At 42.5% G+C, this 12,979-nt stretch overlaps 1 protein-coding gene across 1 annotated transcript in view; it reads left to right on the top strand.

The window, feature by feature from the left end:
* The window catches only part of trhde.1 (thyrotropin releasing hormone degrading enzyme, tandem duplicate 1), a 167,440-nt gene that overhangs the window by 148,151 nt on the left and 6,310 nt on the right, over positions 1–12,979 (top strand). Inside the window, exons 14-17 of the mRNA XM_070854016.1 lie at positions 3,594–3,741; positions 3,901–4,004; positions 5,214–5,321; positions 12,395–12,562. Coding sequence (XP_070710117.1) covers positions 3,594–3,741; positions 3,901–4,004; positions 5,214–5,321; positions 12,395–12,562 — 528 coding nt within the window. The remainder of the gene's footprint in view (positions 1–3,593; positions 3,742–3,900; positions 4,005–5,213; positions 5,322–12,394; positions 12,563–12,979) is intronic.

Genomic DNA, 12,979 nt, shown 5'->3' with positions numbered 1-12,979 from the left:
TGGAGTGAATTTTATTTCTGTCTTTGCTACGAGGAACCGAGAATAGTTTGACATTTTTTTTTGCCAATAGAGAAATGAAAAGATGGCTGTCCGGGACTATTCTCAGGCGGGGACACGAACTCCTCAGAGTACTGTCATCGCCATGAGGCTGCCGGGCAATCAGTGGAGACTCCCAGCCAAGAAATAACCAATAGAAATAGTTAAGAGGTGCTGCTAGATGTAACTTTTAACTTTGGCCGTAGCCCAGCTAGCTGTTTCAGGGGTTGACTTCACTGTATTTTTATAGGTTTTATTTCTCAAGTTTTTCACATGTTAGAGTTTCAAGAACTATTTCCACTGTGTTCAGGGCTTAGGGATTATGTAATGATTGTTTTTAGCAGCTGTAATTGAGTTAAAGCATTTATTCCTTTTTATAGTACAGAGAAATAGAAGACAAGCGGAGCGTTGCACTTACATGGTATGTATTATAGACCTCTGGACCTATTTCTTGGTATTGTTTCCTCTTGATGCTAAAATACAAATTTTGCAAGGATAGAGAGAAAAAAATCAAGAGGCTGAGAGCGAAAGACCTCCACTGAAAACAGGAGAAACACACTTGTGTTATTTTGGCCATTGTTGCCTTGACGACGGATCACATTCGCACAGTACCAAGTGTGGCGTGACGGTGTATCTCAGCAAGTTGAAAAATGGAAAACACTGATGGACAAACAAACAGATCAATGGCTCGATGACGTCGTTGCCATGGTGACCACTATCTCTCCCTGCCTTCGTGTTTGGAGCCATCACTCATTCAGAGTGGTGTAAACAGGAAGTGTTTGCAAGCCAGGTGGATTATGGTAATGTTTCAGAGGCCAGACTGCATGATGGGAATGGAAATGAACGTGTGGAGGTTGGTCAGGTTGAATATGAGGCAGATTATGGAAATACGAAGGTCTGGAATTTAGAGTTTTCTCTGCGCCTCACAGACTTAGAGAGTCTTATCTGAAACAGATTAACTTTCTGTGGAGGTCTGTGTCTCTCTAACCTGTCTCTATGTCTCTGTAAATTAAAAAAAAAAAACAGTCCAAAAAAACTGCTTCAGTACAGGAAGATTAAATCCCTTCACCTCCTCCTTTGTGCGTCTGTCACTCACGTTGATTGACAGCTCTTCAGTAAAGGTCGGTGCTCGACCTCAGTCATCGTCATAAAGTTCTCTGCAGCACTTCCTCATTGGTCATTTCTCTCGTCTGTCTCTCTGCTTAACACCAATAATCAGAATAAAACCAATAAAACTCTCACTCACCTCTCCTGAGTTCACTTTCTGCCCTCATTAATATTCATGAGTGGTGGGTGGGGCTGAAGGTCAAAGCAGGAAGCAGGTCAGTGCTTCCTCCCCACCCACCAAAACATCATGAATGTTAATGAATGCACAAAGGAAGCTTGTTAATATTCATAAGGTGGTGGATGTAACCCAGGCAGCTAAATAGCCCCGGTGGCATTTAGAGGCCAAGTTTTTCTTAATGTGTTCCTACTGTAGTTTATTCACAGACACACACACACACACCACAGAGACTGAGGGCTACATCTGAGGGTTGAAGAGCAAATATACATCAGGATCTGGCTTCAAATTGAATTCGTGTCCCAGAATGCACCTCTGTGTGTAATGACAGCGTTCAGTCAAAGGAACTGTCATGAAAGATACGGCTACGGGATGCCACATGGGTCAAAATGCATTTCAGTTACCCTTTTTTCGTCATGCTGTTAAAAAACAGTGAAAGCATGGCCAAAACATATCGATAAGCAGAGGAAAGTAAATAAGACAAAATGAGCACACTCATCATTGTAGAACACTCGGAAGTACGGCAGCTGGGAGGTGCCAATTCAAAGGGCAAGTTAAATAAACTTGCTGTAGTTCTGGAGAGGTGACCTGCATCCTAACTCGGTAACTGGACCATCGTGCATCCAGACACACTGACAAGATGCCGCCAGGGTTCAGGCTTTCACAGAAAACAATGAGTGCGGTCGGTTTGACTCCTGTTATAAGTCATCTTTGTGTGTTGCCCTTTAAAGCAGTACAAGGTGACATTTAAAAGAAGCATTTACACAATCTTCCTCTCACAAAGGTTCGGTTGTATTTATAGGCAACACAAAGCCCCTTTGCTCATTTAGATACACTTAGGGGTTTAGCGAACTTTAGTTATTGTGCCTTGAGGATATCAATTTATAATGGAAATGACTGTTAGCTGTTTGAAATGGCTGTTTCTCATTTAAATTTCGTTGTGCTTCTTGCACAATGACAATAAAGGAATTCTGATTCTGATTCTGATTCTTCTGACTGCGTTTGCTAACATAATGAGTCTTTATGGACACTCTACTGTGTTGAATTTACCATTACCACTCGTAGCTACTCAAGGCAGAGGAGGTAAATTATTTTAGAAATGGTATTTGTTGACATATTTGTTGACAGCCTGACGGCAATCGGTACATCAAGTGATTTGACAAACCGCTGATGTCTGTGGCTGTCACAGGCCCATAATAAACTTGTCAAACGATTTCATTCAGCCTAGAATAAAATGATGGCCGACCTGTCTGTCTACCTGCATACCCGCCAACCCACGAGCACTTCGCCATTGCTCATGACCGGCGTTTTCCACAAGGCTAGGCAGACTTGTTAAACCTAGAAAGCTGGTTATCCCCCAGCAATAGTGGAGGCAGTGTACGTTCACGTGTTGTGGGGAGTGGCTTTTAAGGCAGGCTTGAAGGGAGGGGGTGGGCTTTTTTCAGTTTGATACTTTCAAAACATAGCTGCTCTTGCTAGTTTCTCCAGTGTTACAGAATATGTCCCCTCTCATACATAAGCAATGGGACAACATTTGCACTAACATACATGTCAAAATGCTGTAATGACCACAAGGGACCTGGGCTTCTTCCTCGATGATGAGAAAGTTTAATCAGGTACAAGTTCTTAAATGAGTTACTGATTGGCTGATTGACCTCCTGCCCTCCTGATTGAGCTCCAGCCCCCACCTTACCAGCATTAATCTAGTGATCTAGATAAGGTGCAGCAAGCACTGACTTGGCAGACGAGACATTTTCAAAAAACATGAGCACAATTTGGAGAGAAACTGTCGTCAGCATGAGCCTTAAAAACATCTTTCAGCGTAGATTCAGAACAAGACAAAAATCAGAATTATGAAAAGGAAAAGGGAAATTGTATGAAATACATTTTTAAGTATGTGTGTGTGTCTTGTTTTATGAAAAGTTTCACCAAGCAAAAGTTGAATATATTAAATGCTTCTCTTGGAAGGAAAGCCCTGATTTGTTTTCTGTTTTTTTTTCCACATTTTGGACATTCTATAAAAAAAACAGACTCATGTTTGCCTTCGCAGAGAAACATTTCTGTCTGTCCACCAACTGTTTTCTATGGCAGCATCCACCAGCCGACAGCCTGTTTTTAGTTAAGTGGCTACGGTACATATACCCTGCACAGATAATTCCATCTATGTTGTTGCATTCCGTACTCTACTTGTTTCTTGTCCCCGTCTACTTTCTGGGAAAAATAATTTTAAAAATCTGTCCCTCTTTTCCCTGCTCTCTCTCTCTCTCTCACTCAGGGCTGGGTACCTCCCACAGGGCATTCCCTTGCAGCTGATTGGCTATCTGCCGGAGGAGCCGTCCTTCCTGCCGTGGCACGCTGCCAGCCGAGCGCTCTACCAGCTGGACAAACTGCTGGACCGCACAGACGAATACAGCCTGTTCAGTGTAAATACCCAATCAGTCAATTACCATCTATCAATCCTCCACTCAGTCCATCAGTCAGTCGGTAACAGCTCCATGTTAGCAGAATAAACTGCCTGACAGCTGCGTCTTTTAGTCAACACTAAATCATGTGTGTGTCTGTCTATGTGTGTGTGTTAACAGGACTATGTGCTGAAGCAGGTTGCATCGCGGTACCATCAGATGGGTTGGCCAACAAACAGCCCTGGCAGTGAAGGCAACGTCCTGCAGGCGTCCTACCAGACCGAGTATGCAACACACACACACGCACACACACTTCTACACGCTCTACCAACACCATCACTCTACGAATATGGACGGCCCTGTTTTAATCACTTAAGCGCGAGAAGTGCGAAGCAGCAGTTTACCTGCTATTTTGGTTCCTGTTTGTGCAGCGGCACCGAGTACAAAAGGTCTGAGTGGAGTGTAATAAAGACTGAAGTGTTTACACTCTGATGCACACTCGGCCAGTCACGTCACCGGTCTCCCTTATGAGGTTCGAGAGTTAAACTTTTAGCTTGAAAGAAAGATGGACATAACGTGACGACAGAATATGGAGTTCCAACTGATCGGGCAGGTGTGTGTGTGTGGTTATTCTGTGGCAACCTGGTTTTGTTTGCACGCGGCTTATTGAGGGTGAGCACAGTTGCGAGTTGTGTCACTGCGCTCTGACGCAGCACCTCTCAAATCAGAGGCTTTGTGAGCAGATGTGTCCCGCTGTTTTTAGATGTTTGCAGGGATTTAATGAACTGAAAGGAGAAGCTCAGACAATGTGAAGCAGCTGTGGACAACAGACACTGTAAGAATCACTCACAGTCATTCGTAGATAAACGCAGACGATGCCCCTTCGTTAAAAAACGTTAAATCGGTAGCTACGCCGCCACAAAAATAGGTTCCGCAATCTCACCGGAAAAGATTCAGGTCGTATGTTCAACAAAGGAACTCTTTGCCTTTTACCATGCTGGGCTAAGTATATGAGATTTATAATGATACTTTTTGGAGATATGGAACAATCTGAGTCTCATTCTGCTTGGAAAGCTTCTCTGAGATACTCACACACTCTCCCGTCAGGCTGTGGAAATATCAGCTTGACAGATGATTTGGCCCCAGGTCCATCCCCGCAAGACATCCGATATGCGATTGACTTGTTTTCACTCATCAGGAATTTATTTTCTCTGTGGCTAGAAAACACGCTACATGAGCCATGAGAGCCCCCCCCCTGTAGCTGTAACACTTTCAGGGCTGACTGACCCTAAAAGACACACTGGAAATGCACTTTGGAAACTCGCCTGCCTTGCAACATTAAAGCTAAAAACAACCCATAATGCAACACTCTCTGTTGGGGCCAGCGTTACGAGGCTACTCGCTCCACTCTGATGTTGTCTAGGCTATGCACAGAAAAAATATTGTCTTCTATTCGGGCCAATAATATGCTCTCTGTGTCTGTGTCTCCTCAGGGAGTTGCAGAGGGAGCTCATCATGTTAGCCTGCAGCTTCGGGAACAAGCAGTGCCACCGTCAGGCCGTCGCCTACATCTCTGACTGGATCTCCAGCAACAAGAACAGGTACGAACACACGCACACACAACCACGCACACACATACTGTATGTATACAGTGTACAGTATGTTGGCACTACAGGTGGGTCTGGGAATGTATGTAAAATAATGCATAAGACAGCTTAAATATTTCTTTCTGACTGCTTGTTGCAGTCTACAGCATCCGTCCAGTTACATCTGCACAGATGTTCATTTGATTTGGCGCAAAATGACAATTTGCACATCTTTCAGGTTGAATATACAGTGGTCCCTCGTTTACTGCGGGGGTTACGTTCTTAAACTAACCCGCAATAGGCGAAATCCGCAAAGTAGTCAGCTTTATTTTTTACAATTACTATATATATTTTAAGGCTGTAAAACCCCTCACCATACAGTTTATACACTTTTCTCAGACAGGCATTAACATTTTCTCACATTTATCTCTTGTTTGACTTGTTTGTTTGTCTTGCAAACAGGCAGCACTTAAAAGTCACACTGCTAGCGATTGAACATTTATGTAAATTTGGCAAGCCGAACGCATCCTGTACTGTACAGAGACACGGCACGGAGGAGATTGATTGACATTGGTCTACAGTCCCTTAGCCAATCAGGACGCAGAACACAATGCGCGTTCATACACTGTAAAAAAATCCGCGAAACAGCGAGGCCGCGAAAGGTGAACCGCGTTATAGCGAGGGACTACTGTACTCAGTTTAAGCATCAAAGTGTTGGAGCACATGAGGGTAGAATGTGTGTTTTTCAATGGAAATTTCAACAGAGACTTAAAGAAGCCAGGTTTACTTGTGTTAGATTTACCAGGCGAGTCTTGAATGTAAAACTCTAGTCTAAATGCAGGAAAAACTGAGTGAATGAAGTAAGAATAAATAAAAGTTGGGCAGCTTTTGCTCAACTTGAGCTAAACCCAGGGGTAAGGACTCTCAAATTGTGTGGATCTGAGTTGAAAAGCTTAAATTGCTTTGGTCTAAAGTGTCTGCCAAATGTAATTTATTATTCCAAATGTTTTAAAAATCTAAAAAAAAAAAAAAAAAAGTGGTGTCATGTGGAGAAAACCATGTCTGACACCAAGCGTTCTGCTTTCCACTTTTGTGCCCTCAAAGGTAAAGGTAAAAAAAACCCTTCCACATCGATCCATTTGTTTTATTCGACTTTCCATTCGTCTTTTTTCTTGTCTGCCTCCAACTTTTTCTCTTTCATATGCTGCTGGCTCATTCGTTCCCTCTGGGTCCTTAACGAGATCTGCAAAATTAGATTTCAAACAGCAAATTAAATAGAAACAGATGCTGGTGTTCTGTAAAGGACGGCGGGGACCTGGTGATAAGAGCCGTGCTTAAATAAAAAAAAAACAATAAATTAAACACTGTTTCCGGCCCCGTCCAGCAGATTTTATGAATGGATTCTTGGAGAGGGAGCTCTGAGAAGGAGAAGGCAACGAGCCATGTCCTCGCTTAATGTCAGAAACATTTACGCGCTCAAAGTTCGGCATCCACGACTAAATATTTCTGGAGTCGCTACGTTTCACCAGTCGTGTTTTTCCGTCGTTTTTCCTCTGAAGTTAAGTTGGTGTTTGCACAGCGAGCAGCGAGGGTGCAGTTCACATGACAACCATATGGCAGTATTTTGGAAGAACTCCATTTTTTTTTTCTATCCTCGCTACAACACAAGTGTGGCCTTTTAAAAAAATCTGAGAAGCAGTTTGGAAATGCTCCACTTTCCGTGCTGGGAAAGTGCCAGATAAGTCCACATTCATGCAGGATTAATCTCTTCAGGGGTGATTTTTTAATATTTCATGCTCTATTCAGTGATTTTAATCCCATCTGGAGAGAACATGTATGTGGATTCCCTCCCTGTGCCTCAGTATTAATTACAAATCCACTTTTTTATTATCAGAATGCTACAGTAATTGAAGTCTTGTCAGGACAGAGCTCATTTGACCTGCTTTCACAATTGCCTGTCTCCTCTGAAAGGAGAAAGAGAGCGATGGAGAACACGTGAAATTGAACTTTATTTAGCACTTTGTGTAACGCTCATAACATTAATTCAGTGCTTTTCCAACCACGTGTATGAAACTGAGAATGATAAGCCTTTGATTTGAACGAGTCGACCAGCAGACCGGCGTCGCACCTGCGTCTCCTGCATGAAAAGGGTGTTAGGATCCACCTGCTGTAATGTGACTCCGGCTAAAATCCTGTCCAGAACAATGAGTGTAATTACTGCGGAGCACAGCTAATATTTTAGCGCCGACATCCCCCCTGGAATATTAATCATGTCCCTCTGGGGTTTGATTGTAAATGAACCATCTCAATGAATAAAAAAAAAAAAAGCTCAGTTTTCAGATTTAGCTTGGTGTGGCTGAGGCCGTTGATTGATTAACCTGGTAGGGGTTCTCAGGGCAACAATGAACTGCTTGGCCCCCATTAACACCCTGCATGGTTGCATTCTGTGCATTGTGTTCAGTATCACTACTACTATGCTGGAATACTACCTGGGCCCAGTTTTTTATTGTGTCGATTGGATTCGGTGCAGATTAATTTGAAATATGCATCATAAAAGCACAATACTGAACTAATGATGCTTGATTTTTACCATGCTAGTGAGTAGGCGTTCTGTTGGTCGGTCACCTGGTCCACCACTTTGGTCCAGACTGAAATGTCTCAACATCATACTTTAATTTCTCCCTTAAGATTAGTGATCCTCTGACGTTTCATCCAGAGCCATCATGAGGTCAAATTTTTCATTTGTCCAATACTTTACCCGAAAAACTAATGACATCCCCACCAGCCTCGGCTGTACTTCGTAGTCCTTTTTAGTGCCAAACTAAGATGATGAACATGTTAAACATTACACCTGCTTAACATGAGCATGTTAGCGTTGTCATTGTGCGCATGGTAACATGCTGTAACAGGCTTTAAGTACAGCCTCACAGAGCCGTTAGCATGGCTGATAACCTTTTTAGGTTGGCAGCTAAACTCGTGGGGACTGGAATTCAAGGTGTGACTGAGAGCATGAACAGTCATCTGTCTCTATGTGTCAGCCCTGTGATTGACTGACTGACTGATATCAGTATGATGCATATAAACAAAAATAATATCTAAAAATTCAATATTCAGCAAAAAACGGCTACTCCGTCGACTTGGAAAATTCCCAAGTGGAGCTTGAGTTCATCTCAAAAACACATTTTTACTCCTGTCATGATGAAGACACATCAGAGCCAATAGAGAGTCGCTTGGATCTATATGAGTATTGGACAACTAACTAAGACTTTTCATGTGAACAACCAAGTTCAACACTATGAATGTCTTCTAAGAGACTTAAAACAATATCACGTCCAACACCCGCTCAGAGTGGCCGTTCGAAAAAACAATGGACAGCACGTCGTTCAAGCTCATTTTTATTCCGGTATAACCTTGAATTTAATTTGGTCCCAGCTCAACTGAGGTCCCAGGTCAGGGCTTGGTTATAAGGAACCAAGGGGACCTGTGGAGACGTCCAGCGAGTTGACATACAGTGAACCTCGGCTGGTTGGTAATCCAGTCTTGCACGTGGCCGGATGACAATACTTTTAAATCATATACGTAGCCACAGACGAACCCACACCACTTGTGTTCTTTAAAACAGAAAGTCCTTCTCGGTAAAAGATTTCCAATTTTTACAAATTTATCATCAAAACGTGAAGTCACTTTTTTTTCGTTGCACGTGGTGAATGACAGTCTGTACAGGAAGCCAAGAGAGGCCGCTCAAGTTTCCTGTTTAAATGCGTTTAAAAAGCGTGATGCACAAGTGTAACGCTCTGTCAAGGCCCCGGTTTCACCGCGGACATACTAAACTCTTCATGGAGCCTACTTAAAAACATTTCTGTCCATTCAATTTCTGATGGTGGTCTGTCTTGTAAAATGAATTTGGCCAGCTGCTGTCAGCGCCTCAGGAGTTGTGCTGCTGACAGAACAGCTGGTTCTGAGGATAGTAATGTCATAACAGAGGTCGGAGTCGGCGTGGATTGACAGCGACGGCACTTCGGATGCACATTTTGTGTCTGGTGTAAATGTGGGGTAACAACATGTGCCGTGGTCACCGCAGTCATCTTTCGCCGGGCTTTAATTACCTGACTGAGGTCATATAGCTCCGCCTGTTGGGTATTTAAATGTTTAATCACTTCAGCGGAGTGATTTTCAAGGTTCACAGTGACATTTAGATTACAGAGCCAGACAGACAAATGGACAGACAGACAAAGCAGATGGCGGAGAGACATGTTTACTGTCAGAATGGGAGTTGGGTGGGGAGGAGGAACTGAGTGGGAGGGAGAGATATTTCAGGAGAAAGATAGAGCTTTAGGACAGAAAGCATCCTCTACAGACTGTTAAAACACACACTCTCACACACACACACACACACACTCGGTGTGTTAGTTAATGGGATCAGAGCCATCTGGAGGTTCTGGAGACTCTGCTCCTCCATTTTATATTCTGCATAGAAACACTCTACATTATTACTGTTGTTTTTATTAGACATAACAGCAGCGGCCGTAGAAGTGATAAAATAATAATAGCTGCGGCACTAGAAATGGTAACAGCAGCAGTATACATGGCAGAGCTTTATGTTTTACAAGATAAGTAATGAGGTAAATGAATATGGGAAACACACTTGCATGTATAAATACACACACTTGAGTACATAGAGTTTTGTCTGACAGGGGACTTTGCCATCGTCAGCAGGACTGTGGTAGTTGGCCTGTGTGTGTGTGTGTGTGTGTGTGTGTGTGTGTGTGTGTGTGTGTGTGTGTGTGTGTGTGTGTGTGTGTGTGTGTGTGTGTGTGTGTGTGTGTGTGTGTGTGTGTGTGTGTGTGTGTGCGTGCTGAAGCCCGCTCTTAAGTGGAGCATCTCTAAAATGATTTCCCAGGTCATTGAATGATGTAATTGTCCCTGCATCACTCACTCTGCACTCACACAGAACACACACACACACACACACATGCAGAACGAACGCATACACACACCGAACACACACACGTACGCAGTGTTAAGTATATAATTTTTGCTGCCAGCTGAGCTCACTGTATTGTGATGAAAGGCTTTAGTTTTGGTTTACTGACAATTTAGGTCAAGTACACGCACACAGACACTGTCGCACTATAATGTGAAGGAAATGTTCACCTTTTTGCTTTACTGATGATTCAGGCCAGTAACCAGCTGGGGCACGAACAGAACGAGGGGTTGTGTGTGTGTGTGTGTGTGTTTGTATGCATGTGTGCGTGTGTGTGTGTGTGTGTGTATATATGCATGTGTTAATGTATATCAGTATATAGTGACGTTCTTTTGGTGTATGACAGAAACAGTAGTCACCTGTGCTAACTTTAGTTCTGTGAGTATGTACTCTCCACCACAAGGTCTGCTTTTTTTTTTCTTTTTTTTTAAAGCAATGCACATCTTTCAATCGGTTGTCATTTTAATTTGCACCACCTCTTGTCTAGCTATCAAAAAATTGCTGAAAATTTGATCACGTAGCACCAAACGAATGGATCCTGTCTGGACATAGAGACAGCTCCATGTAAGCCATCCTACCCTTGATGATGATGCACTCAAATTTCTCCTGCTTACCTGCCTCGTCCACAAATATGCCGAGAGACCGTGAAAAGACGCAAAGCAATTTGAATGAATGTTATATTCTACAGCAGCATTGCCAAATGGGAAATGTTTAACCATCATACTGGAGGATTAGAATTATTGTATTTTGAGGAAAATTGTTCCGCATGAGTCATAACCACGACAGCAATTACATGTAAATGTGCGGTATGTGTCTATTAGTCTGTAAGTCTGGCAATTTTTATAATAGCCCACAATTACAAAATAAAATTCCAAGACAACGTGACAGGAAACCTGTTCGTATCCTGCATGAAAACGGGGCATCAGCTAAGCTAATTGAATAAATAACTGGGCCTGCTGGTGTCTTCAAAACAGCTCAACTCAACTCATGGTACCTTGGGGAGAGTTCATTAAGCTTTTTCTGCGATGAGCTGGTTCGGTGGTTTTGTTGTGCTTCTGGTTCACTGTGGGGAAAAAAACATGAAAGAACAAGAGTCGTGTTCGTTATCACAGCGTGTAGTTAGCATGATTGGCTGGAAAGAGGTCATGTGAGAAGAGATGTGGGACGTAGGATCTATCTTGATCAAGTCATGAAAGTCAGACAGCGTAGACTAAAATCTGCCACTAACTGTTAGCGTCACAAAATAATCAAATTATTGTACGTTATGGAACTTTTCGCATTACTGAATGTACATCGTACAGAGGGCAAAATCATAAAATCATACAAACACAATAATTATCATACATGTCGCTGTTCCACATATGAACTTTTTGCCGAAAATAATACATTTGGCTGTAACCTCTTTGTCATATCAACATTTTGGTTAGTTACTGTAATTTAATTACACATTTTTTCTCAGTAGCCTAACTGTAAGGGATTACAATTACATTTTGTAATTGTATTTCACTTACATGGGAGTAGTTATTCCCCAACACTGACAGTCCCACATATTATCTGTTATCAGAATGAATTTGACCAGATTATGATGCGTGATAACAGTTTAACTTTGTTGAATGTCAAGGACACCTCAGTCTGAAGTTATATTAACAGTAGTTAGTATTGCTGTAATAAACTCCCAAAGTATTCCAGCACAATATAATCAGAGATGCATGTCCCAATTAGGGATATGGAGATTTTATGGAGTCCTATTTGCTATGAAAGTGTCTCTAAGTGTGTCGTCGTCTCTGCATTTTATGTCAAGAGTCCACAGGAGAAGTGAAGGGATGTTTTAATGGAGCTCCCTAATGGAATCAAAATTTCTCACTTAGCATCCAAAGACAGCCCTGGCTAATCACGCGGACCTTTCTCATCAAGGTTTTTAGTTCTTTTAGTTATTCTGTTTCACTCTCACATCTTGTCTCTGCTGCTTTTACTCCACAGAAGTCAAATCAAAAAACCCACCCCTTAAATGTGAAACGCACTTTACTTTTAACTGTATCGGAAATATTTTTTTGCATCGTGCTAGATTGGGTCGGTGTAATGGCTTGATGTTGTGTCTTTGCAGGATTCCTCCCAACATTAGAGACATAGTTTACTGCACTGGGGTCAGTCTGATGGATGAGGACGTGTGGGAGTTCATCTGGATGAAGTTTCACTCGTCAAATGCCATTTCGGAGAAGAAAATCCTGCTGGAGGCGCTGACCTGCTCGGACAACGTCTTCCTCCTCAACAGGTGCAAATTATGTTGTTCCTGTTCCTCTGAGTGTGGTCTTAGAGGATGACGCTAGAAGGATTAACCTTGCAATATAAGAAAACGTATAACATCATGTATAAATGATGTGTAAGGCAGCTCGTTTTTACCATCACGTGCTTTGAAAGCTGATAACAAGTTTGGGCTCATTGTTTAGCTGTCTGTCCCACAACTTGAACGATTTTGGTTTTCTCTCACCACTCTCAAAGTCATTTTCCACCCTTGAAGTCTGGGAAGTCGTCTGCTACAAAAGACACTTCAAGTCATCCAAACACACTGAAGATGAGCAATAGTGTCTCAGAACACTATTTTTTACCATCTGAAATTGGCAGTAGTTTATCTTCAGAAAGTTCCTCCATTGTTCCTGTTTTTTGCCCGTTGACCTTTCTTCACATGCTG

Source organism: Pempheris klunzingeri, chromosome 22 (genome assembly GCF_042242105.1).
Source record: "Pempheris klunzingeri isolate RE-2024b chromosome 22, fPemKlu1.hap1, whole genome shotgun sequence".
NCBI lineage: Eukaryota > Metazoa > Chordata > Actinopteri > Acropomatiformes > Pempheridae > Pempheris > Pempheris klunzingeri.
Note: the sequence above shows the minus strand (reverse complement) of the source record. Positions and strands in the feature narration are given on the sequence as shown.